This window comes from Taeniopygia guttata, chromosome 2 (assembly GCF_048771995.1).
Source record: "Taeniopygia guttata chromosome 2, bTaeGut7.mat, whole genome shotgun sequence".
NCBI lineage: Eukaryota > Metazoa > Chordata > Aves > Passeriformes > Estrildidae > Taeniopygia > Taeniopygia guttata.
Window position 1 is genome coordinate 71,533,434 of NC_133026.1, and position 19,067 is coordinate 71,552,500.

The 19,067-nt window shown below is 45.2% G+C and overlaps 1 protein-coding gene across 4 annotated transcripts in view; it reads left to right on the forward strand.

Annotated features, from left to right (window-relative positions):
• The first annotated feature begins 6,537 nt into the window (after positions 1–6,537).
• Positions 6,538–19,067, forward strand: part of SALL3 (spalt like transcription factor 3) — a 34,128-nt gene continuing 21,598 nt past the window's right edge. For all 4 annotated transcript variants that reach the window (XM_041714230.2, XM_041714229.2, XM_030265595.4 and 1 more), the window contains exon 1: positions 6,538–8,427. In XM_041714230.2, coding sequence (XP_041570164.2) covers positions 8,349–8,427 — 79 coding nt within the window. In that variant the 5' untranslated portion in view covers positions 6,538–8,348. The remainder of the gene's footprint in view (positions 8,428–19,067) is intronic.

Sequence of the window (19,067 nt, forward strand, 5' to 3'; positions counted from 1 at the left end):
AGATGTCATAACCTGGACAAAAGACTGTCTTTTTTTTAATTTTGATTGACTGATTTTATTCTCCAACAGTATCTACTGCAAGGGTCAGTGAACAATTCTGATATACCAACTAGGGCTGGGGAACTCGTGAGGAGTGCTCTGTGCCTGCGTGCCCTAATGAGGAGCAGCAGCTGAGACCACAGCAGATCTCAGAATTTCTCCGATCCCTCCCTGCCTTGCGTTGTTAGTTAGGGTTTTTTCAATGACCCCGCAGATTTTTTTTCAGTGAAGAGGAGGAGCAGAGAGGGGGGGTGCTTAGGACTTAGTGGGAAGGAAGAAAGTATCGCTCGTGGGGCAAACGGAGCCTCCTCTGTGGAGTGTTACGGAGAACGATGGCTGTAATTGCTGCCGCTGCCGCTCTCATGGGTGGGGGGCTCTGCCTCCGACCTGCGGGCAGGAGGGAGCCGGGAACGGCAGGAGCCTGGCCGCGACTCCCAGTGTTGAACCCGCCGGCTGTCACGGCTGCCACCTCCGCGACACTCCCTGGGCCACAGTCGTGGGTGGGAACTCCCGGTGGGAACCTTCCCCCGGGGAAAGCCCCGTGGGGGAGCGGCGGCACCGCGGCTGCCGGGGCCGAGGCTGCTGGAGGGTGCACAGGGAGCAATCTGCTCGCTCTGGAGAAGTTGGCGGCAGCGCAGCGGGGCGGCAGAGGTGCCGCCGGGGCGGCCGGGCTGTCACCGAGCCGGCAGCCCCGGCGGAGCCCGCGGTCGGGCTGGGGCCGCTCCGCCTCACCGTGTCTGCGCCGGGCGAGCCGCAGCCGCGCCGCTTCGGCAGCGCCCGCGCCTCGGCGGCGGCGGGTCGGACACGGCCCGGCCCGGCCCGCTTCGGCCCCCCGGGCCCTGCCCAGCGCAGCTTCTCGGGCTCGGCCTGGTTACCCCCGGCAAGGCAGGTCCGGCCCCGCTCGTCCCTCAGCGCGGCTGCCTCTTTCTGGGACGTGCCCGGCGCTGCCCCCTCCCCGCCCCGCTCCCCACAAAGGGTGTTGATCGTAAGGAAAGCGCCTTCTCCCCGAGCTATGCTCCCCTGGGGCGCTGGACGGAGTGAATGGAACTTCAGCTGCCGTCGCCGCTTCCATCGCTGTCCTTCCTTCCCTCCCCCCGCCTCCCCTTCTCCCCTGAAAAGAGCAAACTTGCGCTGAAATGGCACCTCGGCTCGTGCGCCAGCCTAACCAGCCCATTAAATATGATCAACGTACCGTTTGTATGGATTGAAACCTTTCCCAGTCCTGATTGCTCCAAAGGGGAATCACGTCCTACCTCCCACCTTCCCAATCTTCATTCTCCCAGTGTACACACGCTTGTAATTACTGGTGATTGTGCTAATGCAACCCTGAGCAAAAGCATGCTGGTACTATGGAGAGGGAAGGCGAAGAAAGTACCGTTAATTTAGGGCAATGTACATGTGGATTATGCTTTTTTTTTTCTTGTCTACACCATCCTTTAGATGTTCGTTAAGCATCAACCCAAACATCAGCGGCTCGTTTGCTTAGGCTCCTTTTTTTTTTCCCTCCCGTGGGACATTTTTCTTTTTTTCCCCTGTACCGGATCACAAGGTAATTTGAAAAGAAATGATGGATCGCTTCGTGGACCAGCAAAGGAAGAGAAAGTGAGAAGACGAGTTGTTAGTCCTGACTCTAGCCAAGGAGAATGCTGCCTGATCCCACTTCTGCCGTGATTGCTTCTTACATAACTCTCTGTATTCACCGCAGACCGCTTCGCTCGGGGGTGGAGGGGGGGCATCCCAGTAAAATATCATGCCGGGCCTTCTCCGCACTTGAATCCCCTCCTTCAGCAGAGCCGGGCTTCGAAACGTGATCATTAACTTCTGTGATCATCACTTGGTTTCTTTTGAAGGCGGCTGAACGGTCTTTTTCTTAAGCTAAGAGAGTTTTTTTTATTATTATTATTTGTTCAGATGACATCCCCTGTTCCGCTCGCACCCGCCCCCGCGGCTTGTGCACACACACACACTCACTCCCCTTTTCTTTTCATCATCAGCAAATAAAGATTAGGTGGGCAGATTATAGAAAGCGTTTTCAGTCCTGTGCTGATCTTTATTCCAGAGCCTTTGTGATGATATTGATGATGATGATGGTCAAGTGGACAGTTTGATTTTTGTGTTTGGAGCTAGTTATAAAGAATCAATATTATATCAAGGGGTAACTTTCGTGATAAAGGACTTTAACCACTCTGGCTATTCATCATAAGTCTGTAGCAAGCAGATAGGTCAAAAGAAATTATATTGCACTAAAGAGTGTGTCTTCTTATCTCTCCTATACCAGGGGAATAAGGGACAAGCCGATCGATACAGTAGCTGCTGTATACTTCTTGCAATTATCAATAGCTGATTTCGTCTTTTGAGGCCTGCATCTATTAATACAAACTAATAATAATCTTCTGAGCATATCTGTAACCAAGGCAATGAAAGTTTTTATACCTGCCGGCACTATTTATATACCTAGAATTAGTAGAAAATGTAACATCGTTTATTTGTGTGTGTGCCTGCAGTGTGTATATATATATATATATATATATATATATATATATATTCATTTCACTTGCATTTTTCAGAAGCATGCAGATTTTTACAAAGGGGCTAAGCCCACTAATTTTATATGCATGCTGCATTCCTACATGCACCTCCTGGAGTATGTACTGACAGACGTGTTGCAGTACAAATACAGAAGCTTAATATATATAGCACCTATGCATCTATATATGTGAATGACATATATGTATGAGCTTTAATGTGTGTAGCCCCACAACGACATGTATTATAAATGTTCTACAAAGTATTTTAAATTCTTGGTTGAATTATCAGGTGTTAGATTAAGGAACGGAAGTAGATGGTAATTAGAGTTTGCTACATGTGAACATAAGCTTTTGTGTATATGAATCGATGTTCATTTAGACCCAAGGGTGTATTAAAGACCCAAGTATTAAATAAAAGGAAAAGTAACTTAAATGTTTAAGGCAAAACGTTTAGGCATAGATGTGCGTTAGACTGGTTCTATGAATCTCGTGGTGGGGCTAGTTGCTTTCCACAAAAAAAAATGTAATAGAAAAGAAACATCTTTATAATTGACATTTGACATGCTGTTTGGGTTAGGCTGTGGTAGACCAAGCACAGATTTCCCTCTGATGGAAACATTTATCATCATGATTGCTGCAGAGTGGCAGGTGGTGTTATCAATTACGTCTTCTTACCAATAATAATATTAGTATGGTAATATCTTTGCTCACGTGAGAACGGATTACTGGTCAGTTGTTGCAGCTTTAAACAGAAGAAAATCTTGTTGGATTTAACCCCAGGGTCCTCAAACAGAAGTTGTGGTGCGGAAAGAAGGCGGGAAGACGATACTTCAGCCTGCCGGGAGGAGTAGGAGATGACAGAAAATAAAGCCCAAATAATTACATGCCCCTTCGAATAAAGTTGCTGGGCAAAATAATAACTTTAAAAGACGGTAGATGGATTGCACTAAACGTCAGATCCATCTTATCCGCACGTTGGTAACTTTGACGGGTTTAAGAACAACCTTGTATAAAGCATAAGTGTAGACAGAAGTACTTATATGCTCTTTGTACAGTCAATCTTGTAGATAAGCTTTCTGATGGTTTTTATGAACTCCGAATAAGGATAAAAATTAAAGCAAACGCATAACTAGGTGTCGCAAGAATGGAAAAAAATAACGTACTGGTTGGTAAATGATATCATTAAGCAGGCAGAATAATAACGTGTCGCTTCTGACGATGAAAGCAACATCGCAAAAGAAGAAGACGATTAACAAATTAGATTTAATTAGGGAGAGGAAAAAACACTTTTGTTTCCCATCACTAGTAAAGTATTTCGGTGGACCCAGCAGCCACGGCGAGGGGGAAGCGAGCGGGCGCTGTTTGAGCCGGAAGAAGCGTGACTGCCAGCCCCGCAACCGCGCTCCCTGCTCGCCTGCGCGCCCCTACCTGTGCGGGTGCGCACAGATTTACGCGGCTAAGAGATCCCATCCCCTCCCCCCCCCCGCCCCCCCAACTGCAGTGGCCGTGCTGTTTCGCAGCCCAGCTTCAGCGAACGCATCATTACATTTCTTTTTCGCCCTAGACTCCTGAAGATTAATTAAAAGGTCCGTGGAAAACTTTGCGGTGTAATGGGGAGCGAGGGAGCAGGAAGGGACCGGAGGAGACGCGTATCACTTCGTAACTTTCCACTCGCCTCCCGAGCCCGCTACACTGACAGGTTTTCCACTCAGGTCGTGTAGTAAGACTCCCCCGGCGATGTGCGCCGTCGCTAGCGGTGCGACCCGGCGGTGCCTGAAGAAGCCGGGGCTCCGCAGCGCTTCTCCGGCGGGGGGCAGCGGCCGCCCCGCTCCGCGCCCGGAGCACTCCGGCACTCGGTAACCACCGCGCAGAGCTGCCGGCTCGCTCTCCTAGAGAAAAAGTAGGAATGCGAGCGGCATTAGGGAAAAGAAAACCATAAAATGTATCACTTGTAACCCTAGAATATGTTAATGTCAAGAGATACAAATCTGGTAATTATGCCTTTCTTGCCTATAGTGTTCTCCATTGTTCATTAAAAATTAAAGACGGGATTATTTAATTTTCCACTTAAAGATTCTCTCACATTCCGCAAAATCATATTAATTTTCAGTCATTTCAATTTTGCAAAGGACAAAGTTTTGGGTTTATAACGCTGCCAATGAGCTGCCTTTTTTTTCCTCCCCTCATATCGCACTTTTAAACGTTCTTCTAGAAATCGTCTGCTGCTGAGGGAACTACCAGGCACCGAGCAATAGAAAACGCCAAAGTTTTGAGGGATGGGTGGTGAGGGGGGTGGGGAATGTTACCTCACCAACAGCAACAAATCTTTTCAACAGATGACTGGATGAAAACTGACACATTTCAGGTACTACAGCAATTGCGGGGGAAAATGCCTGGACGAGGGGAAAGTGCGTCCTCACTCATTCCGGGAAAATATCTCAGCCAAAGAGAGCACTAGCTAAGCCTCCTCACCTATAAAAGTCGTGAAAAATGTCCCTCTCTGTTTTTGAAGAGGAAGCCTCAACTCCAGCTCCCTACTCACGGCCGCGGTGCTGCGGGGTACTTGAACGCCCGCAGATGCTTGCTTTCACCTGCACTCTGCTTATAATGCAGCACATACACACACACGCACAATGTGTTATTCGTGTGAGTTGGGTGCAATAAATCCCTATTTCTGTCGGAAAAAAACCCCATGCTCAATTAGTGGACTCATCCCCTCCCACTTCATATAAGAAAATTCCATAATATTTCAACCATCACCATTGTCTCCAGGTATTTTAAACTAAACACTGTTAGTACGACAAAACTTTCAGCAAGGAAGGATGCACGGGAAGGAGATGCACTAGAATTTATAGTCAGTAAACGAGTTTTATAATTGTGAAGCGGGCAATCATTGCATGGAGTGTCGTGTACACATCTCGGCAAACGACAGACAGAAAAGTACAGTCGTCTAATACCAAAAAGCATTGATCTGGCGTTTCGGTGTTCTCTCCCTTAGGGCTTGTGCCCGTTTCTAACGAATACCTGCCCCACAGAAGTCGCGGATGTTGTGCGTGTCAGCAACCTATCCAGAGTGGCCTAAACTGTCGCCTCCAACTTTATTTGGTTTGCCTACCAACATAAAAGCGGGGAATAAACCGAAAGCCCAGAGACAGGGTATCAGAGCTCACGAGATAAAGGGAGCTATCAGCAGGGAAAGTTTACACAGAGAAGGCTCCCAAAGAAGCCGGGGTTAGTGTGTTTTAAGGACTAGGGCTGGATTACACGGGCTGGGGTGGGGGTATTAGGAGGAAATCCCTTTCACTGATCCCCGGCCCCATGCGCGGAGCTGACCGCCTCCCTCCCGCGGCCGGCAAGGTGGGCTGCGCCTCCGTGCTCCTGCGAGGGCCGGCGCCGGGGCCACTCCGCCGAGCGCTGCACGGGGCGGGGGTCGGCGGGGCCAGACTGCTAATATTATAAGAAAAAAAAAAAAGAAGAAGAGAAATTTAAAAAAGGGGGGAAAAGAAAGAAAGAAAGAAAGGAAAACAAAACAAAACGGTGGAGGGGACCGCAGGAGCCGCTGAAAGACTCCTCCCCGCCCCGAAAGCACACATGCACAGCGCGGCGCGGAGCCGCCCGACAGGACAGTGCGCACACTGCGGGCCCCTGCGCGGTGCGGCGCCGCGGCAATCGGCGACGGTGGGGTACATCCTAGCGGCGGCTGGCTGCCATGGGAGCGGGCTGGCTGCACTCCACGCCCGCCCCGGCCCAGGGGGAGGCGGGCAGGGACGGCCACGGGAAGCGGCAACTTGTGGCAGCGGCCGGGGAGACGGAGCTGCTGCGCGGTGGAGGGGCCGCCCGCCTCCCTGGGGGACGGACGGGGCGGGAGGGACGCGAGTCGGCGGGACGGGGCGGAGGAGGCTCGGCCCGGCTCCCCGGCAACTTGAAATGCGATAAGAGTGGAAAGCGGGGGGTGGGGGGGGGAGGGAAGTCTCTCCCCATCCACCCCCCCTCACTTTTACAAAAAAGGGGGGGCCTGGGAGAAAAGCCGCTGTTGGGAAAGTGCGTGCGGAGAGGGAGGCTCGGCGGCGGCGGGGAGCGGATCGTGCTGCGGGGCTGGGGGCAGCCCCGGCGGCAGCCCCGGCAGCGCAGCACGGGAGGCGGAGGAGGAGGAGGAGAGTAGGAGGAGCTGCCGTGTGACCCTCTCCGCTCCCAAACTTGAAAGTTTATCTGCCCGAAATCAAGAACGTCCGCGGCGCGCTGAGCGCTCCTTGGCACGGAGCGGAGGCAAGCGACCGGTGGAGCCTCCGCGCAGGGAGCAGCTGGCGGCGCCGCTGAGAACGAGGCAAGGCAGGGGAGGGGGGATCACCCGGCGACAACAACAACAGCCACCCCCACCCCCCAAAACTGGGAGACGATCCATACTATTTGCTGGAGACCAAGGGCTTGCTCATCGGCGCACACGCGAGCCCGCTGTCATTAGCTAATAGGACACACGGCTGAGCCGAGGGGGTGGGTGGGCGGAAGGGTGAGGAGTGTCACAAAAAGTCATTACAACCTGAGAGAGAGAGGGAGAAAGAAAAAAACTTCCTACCAATGGACAACAGGAAGTGACCACCACCAACAACGGGGAGTCTCTGCTTGGAGAAAGAAGCTGCAAGACAAAGAAGAAGGAAGGAGAGGTGAAAGACAAAACTGCCCAAGGTCTTCTGCGTGTGCGTGCGTGCGGTTTCGAGAGCGGAGAGAACAAAAGTCAGCCGGGAAGGGGACACAGAGAGAGCGACGGGAAAGGAGACAGGATGGAGGAAGAACTGAAGAGAAACGTGTGAAGATCAAGGCGAAAGAGCAGCACAACGCCGAAAAAGAAAGCACAGCGAAAAGAAAAGGAAAAGGCATGCACAAAAGTTTCTTTTCTTCCTGGGAAGAAATTACTCACACACAGAAATCAGATGCTTTGCAGCTCAACTTCTGGGGAAAGCGAGACCGAGAGAGCAGAGGACGCAGAGTGATGTGAAGAAAGAAAAGGGGGGGAAAAAAGCAGAGAGCAGAAAGCAGAGCAAAAGAAACTGAGAGACGGGGGGGAAGAAAGCACGACAGACAGAAAAGCGAAGATCGTGACCTTTCCCAACAAGTGAACCTTGCACATATGTTGTGTAAAGTGTGTGCAAAACAGATTCCCTCCTGCGTGGTGCGTGTGTGCTTCTCTGCTGCCGCCGCTGCTGCCGCTGCCGCCGCCACCGACGCGGTCGGTGCCTCTCGCAGGCGGCGCTGCCGGTGCCGGGGAGACGCATCATTTGGCGGAGCGAAGCGGCTAATTGCGGAGCCCCGTCCTTCATTTACATATGCAGCCTGAGTCCGCTGGAGCCGCGCCAATCCGCGCTCGCCCCCAGCACCATTAATCGCCATGCATTATTCACAATCATAATTACTGAGCCCTATGCGCGCTGCGCGCAGCCGCCCCAGCCCGCCGCCCCGTGCACACCCCGCCGCCCCGCGCACACCCCGCTCCGTTCATCCCCCGCTCGCTCACCCGCTTACCCGCGCACTCACTCACTCACTCCCAGTTTGGCTGGCTGGATAGCCTTGCCTTTTTTTTTTTCTTTTTTTTTTTTTCCCCCGGGGTGTTGATTGCCTTTTCTGTTGTTTGTTTGGTTTCTTTTGCAACTCGACTTTTATTTGTGAACAGTTGTTTGCAGTCCCCAAGCCCCCTTCCTTCGTTCCCAATTCCTTCCCCCCTCCTTGCCACCTCCACGTCGCTGATGCCTCTGCAAAAATCAGAGTCAAGACGGCTCAGTTAGCAGCATGTCTCGTCGAAAGCAAGCGAAACCCCAGCATCTCAAATCGGACGAAGAGCTGCAAGCAGAGGTAGTTTCTGAGCACGGTAAGGGCTCCCGTCACCTCTTTCTGCTTCTCTCTCTCTCTCTTTTTGTGAGTGTGTTTCGGATGGAGATAGGTGAATCTATGGTGATGGTGAACATAGGAGCGCAATTACTCTGCAGCGGGAGAATGGGAATTAGAGCAGCCGGGGGAAGAGGCAGCGGAACTAAGAAGTTCGCAGTTTAGCCAAGTTTCTGCAGCCCACCCTCTGCCTAACCAGCCCTCCCAGCAGCAACCTCCCGGCCTTCCCAGCGGTTTGATCGCGGCTGGGCTCAGCGGCGGGGCTCGGCCCTCCCTCCCCACTCACCCGGGCTGGAGCAGCTGCAGGGACGGGCGCCCCGGAGCAGCGCCTGCCTCCCCTCCTCCTCCTCTCCGCTGCGCTCCTTCTCTCTGTTACTGGGTATCCTCTTTTCTCCCGCTCCTGCTCCCTCCTGGCGGAGGCTCGGAGCGGACAGAAGCCATGTTCCGCTCGCCCCGCTGGCGGCAGGAAAGTTGGGCCGGCCGGGGCCGGGATGCCCTGCCCGGGGCCGCGGGAGGTCCCGCGGGCCGTGGGCTGCGGGCCCCGTGGCAGCCCCACGGCGGCCGCTGCTGGGGATGCCCCCGTGGCCCCGGGTCGCCCGCCCAGGCTGCGAGGGCTGCCCCGGCCGCTCCCCCCGTTCGCCCTGAGGGACCGGGGGGGACCCCGGTAGGAGCGGGCAGGGCCGCTCGGGTGCGCGGGGCCAGAGGAGTTGTTTCATTATTTTCGAGAGGATTCAACAGCAGCTTTTAGCCTTCCCCCCTGCGCTGCCTTCCCCCCTTCCCCTCCCGACTCTGCTGCGACTGTAATTATTATCAGTGGTAGGTGACACGAAGTGCCACCACCGCCACCAGCCCCTGTCGCGCCGGCTTGTGGGAGAGGGTTATTTTCTCGCCCATCCGCCATTCCTCGCTTCCTCCCCACACGCAGGCACACTCACACTTGCTTCTATGCATCTGGTCTGCCAGGCTGCTAGTGAACAAGTGTCCAAAGCTGGAGAGATTTGAACTGTAATCCTGCTTTATTTCCACTTCGCTGTAATTTTGTTTTCAGGAATAGGGCTGCACGGTTTTCTCATTCCTTTTTCCTTTTTTTTTTTTTTTTTTTTTTTTAATTAGTTTTAATTTCCTTAGTAGTGCCTGGCACTGCAGCATGCAAAGACACACCACAGCCCATGCTCTCTTCTCCTGGACTAAGATGAGAGCTTCCACTTGAAAGTTTTTTATTTTCCTCTTTGCATAGATCCCGCTGATTTCTTAGTTTCTTGTATAACCGAGTGGGATCCCAAATGTTTTCTGCTTTCTGTGTAGGCCCCTTGCTCCACTATATTATCTCCTCTCTCTCCCCCTTCGAAAACGAAAACAAAAAAGTCCTTCTCCTGCTTTAAAACTATAATTACTCTTAAGTTGCATCTGTGGGGAGAGAAAGGCAGCAAAGTTGAAGCTTGAGGAGGATTTTACTATTGTATCTGAACTTTACAGCCCTGAAGCTTAAGGCAGCATGAATCCACTTCATAAGGTTAAAACATCTGTCAGACTGGCAAATTGTTAAGCCTCCCACTCCTTCCCAGGGTGTTTGGGGAGGCAAGGAGCAAGTCCCACACTGTCCAAAGTTGCTAAGGGGGTTCTTGCCACTGCTCCAGGAAAATCCACTTGGGTGTTGACAATAACAGGCACACAGAGATGTGCTTCCTTCTGTCACAGTGGAGGAGAAAAGCAGTGCATTTTCAATTTTTTTTTCCTTCAGAAACTGTGGTCGTGTAAAAGAAATTAATATAGGCAAGCAGATGAGAATTAGTATTTTATTATGAAAGCAAGATTTGTTGAGCCCATCTCTGTTGGGTTGGGCTCTAGGTCTAAGAATTTATCATTAGCATTATAAACTTTTACATGCTCTGAATCCATTTCAATAAAGGAAAATAAAACCCCACTACTTCATTATGACATTCCTGGTGAGTTAATAAATTGAAAAAAATTGTTAAACTAGGTTTTTGTTTTGTTTTGTGAATCTTATCTATGTAGCCATGTCACCCGAGATTAGAACAAGAGATATGCTAAAAAGAAACGCTTGCATATGGTGGGTAGATTAAGGACAAAGAATCTTTTTGTCATGGAAATGGTTTTTTTTTTCCCCTTTTTGGGGGGGTTTTGTTTTGTTTACTTCATCACATAGAATTTCTCACACTTGGTTTGTTTTGTATTGCCCTCAATGACTACATGATCAAATGAATGGATTTATTTCTGCCGAATGAGAAAGACAGTCTTTCCATCAAAAGGACTACATTGCATCCCAGTGAGGAATTTTAAAGCGTTATTATTGTGGTTCCTGAATAGCACAAAATCGGCTTTCACAGCAGCCCTAAAATGCAACAATGTAAAAATACTTTTCAGCCTTAGAAGGCTGTTATCAAAATGTACTATGTTGCCTTCTATTAAAACATATTTTAATTAATAGAGTGAAACCCTTGATGGCTAAGAATTAACAAGCTAAAGTTGGGTTTGCACTTTAATGTGAGAAATGTGAACAAGGTGGAGACAGGCTACAGGAGTAGAGGGCTATCTAGTGCACATTAGTGTAATGTAAATCATTTACACATTACATTAGGAAGCCTAACGATTACCATACTTGAAAGCAATTTTATAGGCCAGATATAATGAGAGTTCCAAATCTCATGAATTAAAACACTTCTTGTCAAGTCAGTGCTCTTCGTTTCTGTTCACAGCTGTGATCAAGATATTGCTACAGTTCCTGAGTATATTTTGCAACAGGCCAAAAATAGTTCACACAGCACAAGAATATTTGTCATTTTAAGAAAGTAAACTGTTTAAGCAGTATTATTTCATATGTGTAGTCTTTTAGTTCATTTTGCTCCTTGTCTCCAAAGGAGTAAATGCAAGACTAAGCAAATGAAGCTTAGTATTAATATAATGAAATCATGTTTCATATCACCTCTAAATAGATTTTATAAAATGAAGCATTTAAAAATTAATGTCCCATAAATGTAATCCTCACAGTGAAGGGACATTCATAGCAACAGAGAGAAACATGGAAGTTTGGGGTGCAGGATGGAGGACAAACATTAGGCCGGGTTTTAAGTTGACTGGTCACAGTAGAACTTTCATGGTAATGTTACCGCAAAAGTTTTAGAATCTAAACAAATAATTTTATAGCCAGCTTGGGCTACAGCATTCAAACTTCATTCAAACAGGAGATGGTGGTGAGAAACTGTTGGAAATCTGAAGATAATTAGTATGTCATCAAGTACAGATATACACTCAAAATCATTTGAAATTGTTAATCAAAATTGAAATGCTAAAATATATTTTTAAATAATTTTGAAAAAAAAAGTTAACAAGGAGCTGATGACGATATATTTCTTGAATAATTGCAGTGTAGAAGAGTGAACAGAAATATGTATTAAAACCCCACAATTTGAGGTTGCTAAATGAGAAAATCTGCTGGAAATCATTTAAAAACAGCAGCAGCAGGACTCAGATGACTGCCTGTAGAATACAATAATCTCAGTTTCTCAGTAAATGTAACACATTGTAATAGCTGGAATTACATTTCTAATACACTTGCCTAATTCAACAGATTACAAATGAATCAGAATTGTCGAAACAATAAACATTCTTCAACTCTATTTAATTTTAAAATTAAACCATAGACATAGCATTTTTATTTTAAATGTAGGGATAATAGAAGGATAATGGAAAGTATTTTGTTTGTTTGTGGGGCTTTTTTTTGTGTTTGGTTTTTTTATTATTATTTTGGTTGGGGTTTTGGGTTTTTTTTTTTTTGGTGGTTTTTTTTTTGTGCTGAAAAGTGATTTTTAGAGTGTGCAAGTGAGTTTCTGGTAAAAGTGTTGACAAATGGTGCTTTGGACTTCTTCATGTGAAGTTTCTGGTGAAGATGTATTACTGTTTAGTCTGAGGTGGAACGTATACCTTGTAGTGAACTGTGTAAAAAGAGTTTTCTAATGTGCCTTTTTCAGTCATTTTTCAAAATATTGTACCTCTTTTTTCTCCCACTCTTCAATACATACAATATAGTCTAAACTAATTGATCTGTTTCATCTTGGTAAGGTGGGAATAGACTGTACAGTTTTGGCAGTTTGGTGACAGCACTTAGTATTCTTCTGGAGTATGTACACAGACACACAGGCTCAGCTACAGCAAAGACACAGTTCAGTATGTAGCAGCCAGCCTCATGCAAGCGTGGTCACTCCATCTGCATATAGGGAGGGTTAAAACAAATTTTGAGGGGACATTCCTCTGTATGAAATTGAGGTTATTCTCTATTGCTTAGACACTGTTGCATTTCAAACTTGAGAAGTCACTAGCAGCCGTCAGCACACACAAATTTTATGTGATTTTTACAAATGTTTGTTCTGAGGCAAGTGTAAGAGAAGGCTTTTTGTTTTGAAAAATAAAGGCCAAATTAGTATGGCTATAAATTGTCCCTTTGTTTAGAAATGGTAATTGAAACTTTATATAAATACTTTTGCCATTACAGTAGAGACTTCACATTCAAACTATGTAATATCTGTGTTTGTGTAATTTTAAAAATTCTCTGCACTAAATTGTGTTGGCCATAGAAAGATATTTGGAATAATAAGGAAACTACAGCAATTGGCCAATTTGCTGATGTATGTAGAACAATGGAAATAGACAAAACTCAGTCAGATTTTATCTGGTGATGCTGGTCTTGAAGTCTCACCATCTCCTAGGGCAGACACTAAGGCATTTTTTTCAGAGTGAGAGGGAGGAAATTTTGAAAGGCGTTTGTTTAAATTCTGTGTAATTAAGCTATTAATATGCATACATTTAGCTGTTGAAAATTACTTTTCCTTGCCTAAAATAGAGGAAAAGCTACAATTTAAAAAATACGTGGCATTAGAAAAAATGTAAAAATAAACTAATTAATAAAGAGTATTAGTGCCATCTGAAAAATAGACTGAGTCCTAGGAAGATTCTCCTGATATCTCTCCTTCATTTGATTTGTTGTCTGCCCAACATAGACAAGCATATCTGTTGACTATCCAGCAGCCAGGGTATGTATGAGTCAATCACTTTTGCTGATAATAAACTAGGTCAGGTATGACATTAAATTGTTAAGTACTGACATAGTTTCTGCAATAAAGCATTTAAAAATAATTTATTTTATTATATTGCATTTGTGAAATGAGAGTAATTGTCTATATTTTTTTTCCAGTAAATCTAGTTTTAGCAGTACATTCATATTGAATTTTATATATCAATGTCAATCCCGTTTCCTTTGCACTCTTAAAATTTCCCACTAAATGTAGGGAAGGTTCTCCATTAATTCAAAAAAGAGAATTTAGGCCAAGATATACTTTTAGGAGCTGGTTCAGTTCTAGTGCTGTTAGACCTAGAGAATGTTTCTTCTTATCAAGGAAATACCCTTCAAAACCGTGAAAGCCAGAAAGATAGATGTTTGTAATGGTGATAGAAAACCATAACACAACACGTTTGAAAAATCTGTTTCTTTCGAGCAAAAAAGTGAAAAGATAAAGATTTAAGAGAGGGGACTTTATAATTTCCTTGCTATATTTAGGGTGCAAAAAGTGAACACACTTGAACAATATTTATTATTATAGTGTAAGCTAAATCTTTACAAAAAGCCCTTCTGAAATCCTTATTGCCACTTTCTAATACCGGCGCATGTGGTGTGTTCCTCCCCCGTACCCCCAGCTTCACCATTCCCCCCTCCCAAAAACCTGAAAGCTATCACTGGTCGCAAAAGAATCCCCGAAGATATTCCCAAACTTGGGAGGCAGGGAGGGAGGCCCAGGCTCGGCTCGGGCAGGCTGCTGAGCCCCTGCGGCAGCCGCGGGGCCGCGCCGGGCGCTGCGCGCCGGGTCCCACCGCGGGCGGCCGCGGCAGCTCCGCCGGGGAATGCCGGCCCGAAGGTGGGATCGCGGAGCGCCAGAAAGCTTCCCCAGGTCTCCTCTCCCTGAGGGTGGGTAGTTAGAAGTGCTTTGACAAGGCTTGCTGATTTAACCTTTGCCTGCTTTGCCCTGCCAGGGGTGGCCACTAGATGTCAAGCTCATAATACAATTAGTACATCTGTGCAGTTGACCTTGGCAGCACGGTTTACCACTGTTCTGTTAAGTGTAAACACTGAATTTGAGTGTTAACTAGAGATCCCTCGGAGTTTGCTACATGCTGTACAGCTTATCAAATGCCCATCTAGTTCAGCACAAGTGTTTACAGTCCTTAAAGTAGGAAAAAGGTTTTCTTTTGTGAAGCCCAGCATCTTGAGCTGCTTAATTAACCCTGCAGGTGCTGCCGTATTTTTGTTCCAGAAAATTAAAACCAAGTCATCATTTAGCATTTCAGGAGACCCCTTCTCCTGGTGCCATTTAATAGCTTTCATTTATGAATTTGTTGATGCACTAATACCCCTGAATCTGGAAATGATGAAAGCTAAAGGATTTGTCTAGATTGTTATGGCTTTGCTATCTGGGGCAACACTGCAGTGCATGGAATGGTGAAAGACCAAAATGACTAAGCTGCACAACTGGCATTGAACTGCACCAGGTTTGCTCTTTCAAGTACTCCTGTGTGTGAATAATTTTACTCAAACGAGCCCTGAACTCGTAAGTTCAGTTTTGAGATACTTAGGAGATGCAGGATTTGGTCCTCACATCGGCTCCTTGTCTTGCAAGCCTCCAAAACAAAATTTGTCCTCCTTTCTGTGCTTGTTCAAAAAATGATTGACTAATTCATTAATTCATGCAGGGTGTTAAGAGTTGTGTAGTTTAAGATGTAGTAAATTATGCACTTTCCAAGGAAAGTGATGCAGAATCCCTATGAATCAGATGCAGAATCTCCCTCTTTCATCTAGTTTATTTGGTTTGGTTTTCAATTTTTTTTTTCATATCAGCTGTGTTAGAAGCATTTACCTCGATTTTATTGGTTTTTTAGGATTCCTAATAAAACTCGATGCATTCCAAATAAACTTAGTTGCTACAGACACCCACGTTATTTGTACACGAATTCTGGTCAACCTGAAATTATTGTACCTGTGCCATAACATCCAACCGAGTAGCTGTTTATATGACTTTGAAAAACATAGCACAGGTCTTATTCAATATGATATCTTGCACAGATATTGCAAACAATTTATGAAGCTTGCATCTGTTCCACATCTGCGTCCGCAGAGAAAGGCGCCAGTGTTTGATATAGTGAAGTGCTTCGCTGCACAGATTAGAAACTGCAAATGTTTTAACCAGAGTACAGTCAGTGCCTGTGCCACAGGTGGCTGTTACTCAACAAATTCTGAGGTTCAGGCTACTGAATAGATCAAACCGAGTGTGCCAGGTCAGCACCGGGTTTTGCATAGCAAGAGTGCCCTCCACTGTTCAAATCCATACTAACAGCTTTTGTGGGCTGAGAAAAAGGACAGAAAATTTTTCTTTTTAGTCTGGAATTTCTTCTACATTGTTAAACACAGTAGGGGTCTCTATTTGTCTCCTCCTGTTTCACAGCTTGGGCTCAGTATGTGATAATTCATCATTCTTTATGGGATTCAAAGCTATCATAAAGAGTTAAAAAGAATTAATTTGCAAAAAAATAAACGTGTTCTAACAATTTAAGAAAACTTTCTTTAACAGTTCCATCAACTGTAAGAGATGATAGAGCTAAGGAGAAAGTAGTACTGTTCTTCTCCAGGATCAGTGTGTTGCCACAAGGCTACTGTTTCTAAATTAATATATTTTTAAAACAAATTGATGAGGCTTTTTTTAGTATATGTTGTTACTTTATTTAATCTGTACTTGGGGAAAAATAAGTATTCCGATGATAGGAAGAGTAAATAATTGACCTGTATCTGTGCACTAGACTCAGAATTTTGTTTATAATAATGCTTGTTTAAATATACAAAATGCTGTGAGTTGCACTTTGAAATGATTACTGGATTTGCATGTGAGAGCTTTTTCTACATCTGTCTTTGTAGTTAGCAGACATTTTAGTTTCAGCTGATGCTAACATATGCATTTTTTCTGAAACTTCTCCACAGTTTCTACACTGCTTCTCAGTGTATTTTTTTATCTTCCTGAAAGAAATTACTACAGTTACAACATATTGATTAACTCTCTATTATAGAGTTCTGAATGTAGAAAAAAATAGCAATTCATTGTGTATAGTCTAAAAAGAAGCTTCAGAAAATATTTTAGTCCCACATTTGCTGGATTCCTTTATTATTATTCCTGTTTTGTTTGAATGCTTCAGGAAGGTATCAGTAATTTAAAATATGTACAAGCCTAAGGAAATGTTGATTCTCTTACTTGATTTTACCCAAGTAAATCACACATAATTTGAGGATTCCATGACACAGAGTAACAGGAAAACAAAATGCTGAATAATCAGCGATAATTTTATTGTTATAGTCCTTATTTAATATAATTAAAAAGGCTCTGTTACGTTAATTTACTTGTGTGGAACTAGATCTGATTTAAGATGGGACAAAATGAAAAGATTCTGGAGGAAAAATTGAACACAGTATTTGGTTGGGGCTTTTTCCAGACTGGAAGCCGTTAGTCCTAAGTAAGGGAGTATTTAGCAAGCAGCATACATTTTAAGACTTAACCTGACTAGCATGTGATGCTTAATTTCAGTCTGTTTCACAAAAGTAGATAGCAACAATTTTGAAGCACCCATTTGTTATATTTTCCATTCACATCATGTAAGAAGCTCTCCTCTCACACAGAGGAGAAAGATCTATGCCAGCAATAAAAATTTAGAACTACTGAAGCCAGGTATACAAATCCTCTGTGTGTGTAATCAGAAGTAACTACTTTTTTCTCAACTCTGCACATTTTCCAAAGGTGACTAAAGGACCCACAGCACCCTTTGAGCCATCTCCCTTCTCCTTTGGCACTGAGGAAGAAGGCCAACACCATCCTCCTTGCTCCTGCCTGAAAAGTGTTTGGCAAGTACACTTAATTAAGGGCACAGAGCAAAGCCTCCTGGCATCAGCCCCTTGTACACCCCTCACTGAGTCACCAGAGCACCTGAACGGCTTCAGGTATCACCACCCCAAAGTGCCTTTCTCAAAATGCCTTTGTTTGAATTTCTGTGGGCTAATTTTATGGCCAGACCTTGGTGGTGCAAAGTGCTAGCTCTGCTGGAGCCACGGTGGCTCCGCGGGCTGGTACCTGCTCAGGAGCTTGCCTTGGGTACCATCTGAGGGATGCTGCCTGAGATTTTTCACCTGTTTTCACAGGGGAAGCTTGATGTGCTGTAATTCATTTTGCATCCCGTAGCAACTTCAGATTAGTCTGTTAGCTGTTAGACCACTAATGAGAAAAAGAAAATAATGGAGAGGTTATTAGTGGCTGAGATCCTGACTGCTTGACAAAACTCTCATTCAACACCTTTTGTGAAACTAAGAACTGCAAAATTCAACCCATGTCTGTAATATTAAGCAAGTGCTCATTTAATTCCACCAAAGTCCTTGAAAATCACATCTTCACTGTAATAACCAAAATTATTGTTCTTCTTCAGGAAAATTTAAAGAAAAGAGATTAAGTTATTCACTACCTAACAAATTCAATCACTTTGTAATACATGGGGAAATGAAAACAAGTATAAAGCATAAACAAATGTGGAAAAATTCAGTGTTTTCCTGCAATAGATATATCCAGCGATTAAAAAAAAAAAAAAACCCAAAAAAAACCCACCAAAATTAATTTGTATCTTAATGTTTTAGCATTTAACATTTTTAATATTCTGAATTAGTATTAAATTTTGGTATAGATTTCTGTCATTCATAAAGTGAATGAGTTTTAACAAAGAATCAAAAACAGCCTTTCATGTAGAATGCTTTTAAGCTTTACTCCCTGTTGAATTCAGTGAGGACTTACACTTCAAAAGCAACAACAAATACCGTGCCTTAGTGCTTTCATATCAGTAAGCACTACTGAAAGGGATGTTAGAAATTGCATTTGTGAAATATGGAGGAAATGTCCATTTGTCCAGTACAGGTATATATTGCAAAATATTTATCAGCTGTTATTTTTAGTCTTTCTTGTTTTACCCTTGGAAGTGCTTGTTTGCATCTTTCAATCCTATTAAATTCAGCACTGTTTCAGGTGTGAGTAAAGGCTACTCTTTTGAGTAGGACTTGCTGGATTGAGACCACAGGCTGTCGTTCAGTGAAGCATCTTTGTAGCCTCAGCATGCTGTGCAGCAAAGTGCCATCACCTGTGGCAAAGCAGCATTTACTTTCATGCTGTTTGTGTCACCTGCTCTCCTGCTTGTCCAAGGAAGTGAAGCTTTGAGAGAAATTTGTTTGTTTGTTTGTTTTTTAGCCAGAATAATTTATCCTAAATGGAGAGCACTGTGATGAGATTCGTAGTATATCTAGTTTGAGGTCAAACTGGAAGGAAGAAAACTCCTAGCAGCTCTTTGGCATTATTTGAAATATTTTTCTGAAGGAATCCATAACTATTTCAAGGCAGATGGGTGATGAGGTGAATGAACTTGGATAGGTCATTGGAAAAGTATTCTCACTATTTATAAGGTAGGGGAGTTTAGGGAAGGAGAAATGCAAAATAGAGCTGTAGGTCCCCACTTAATACAGGCAGGAGCCTGGTCCCCTGA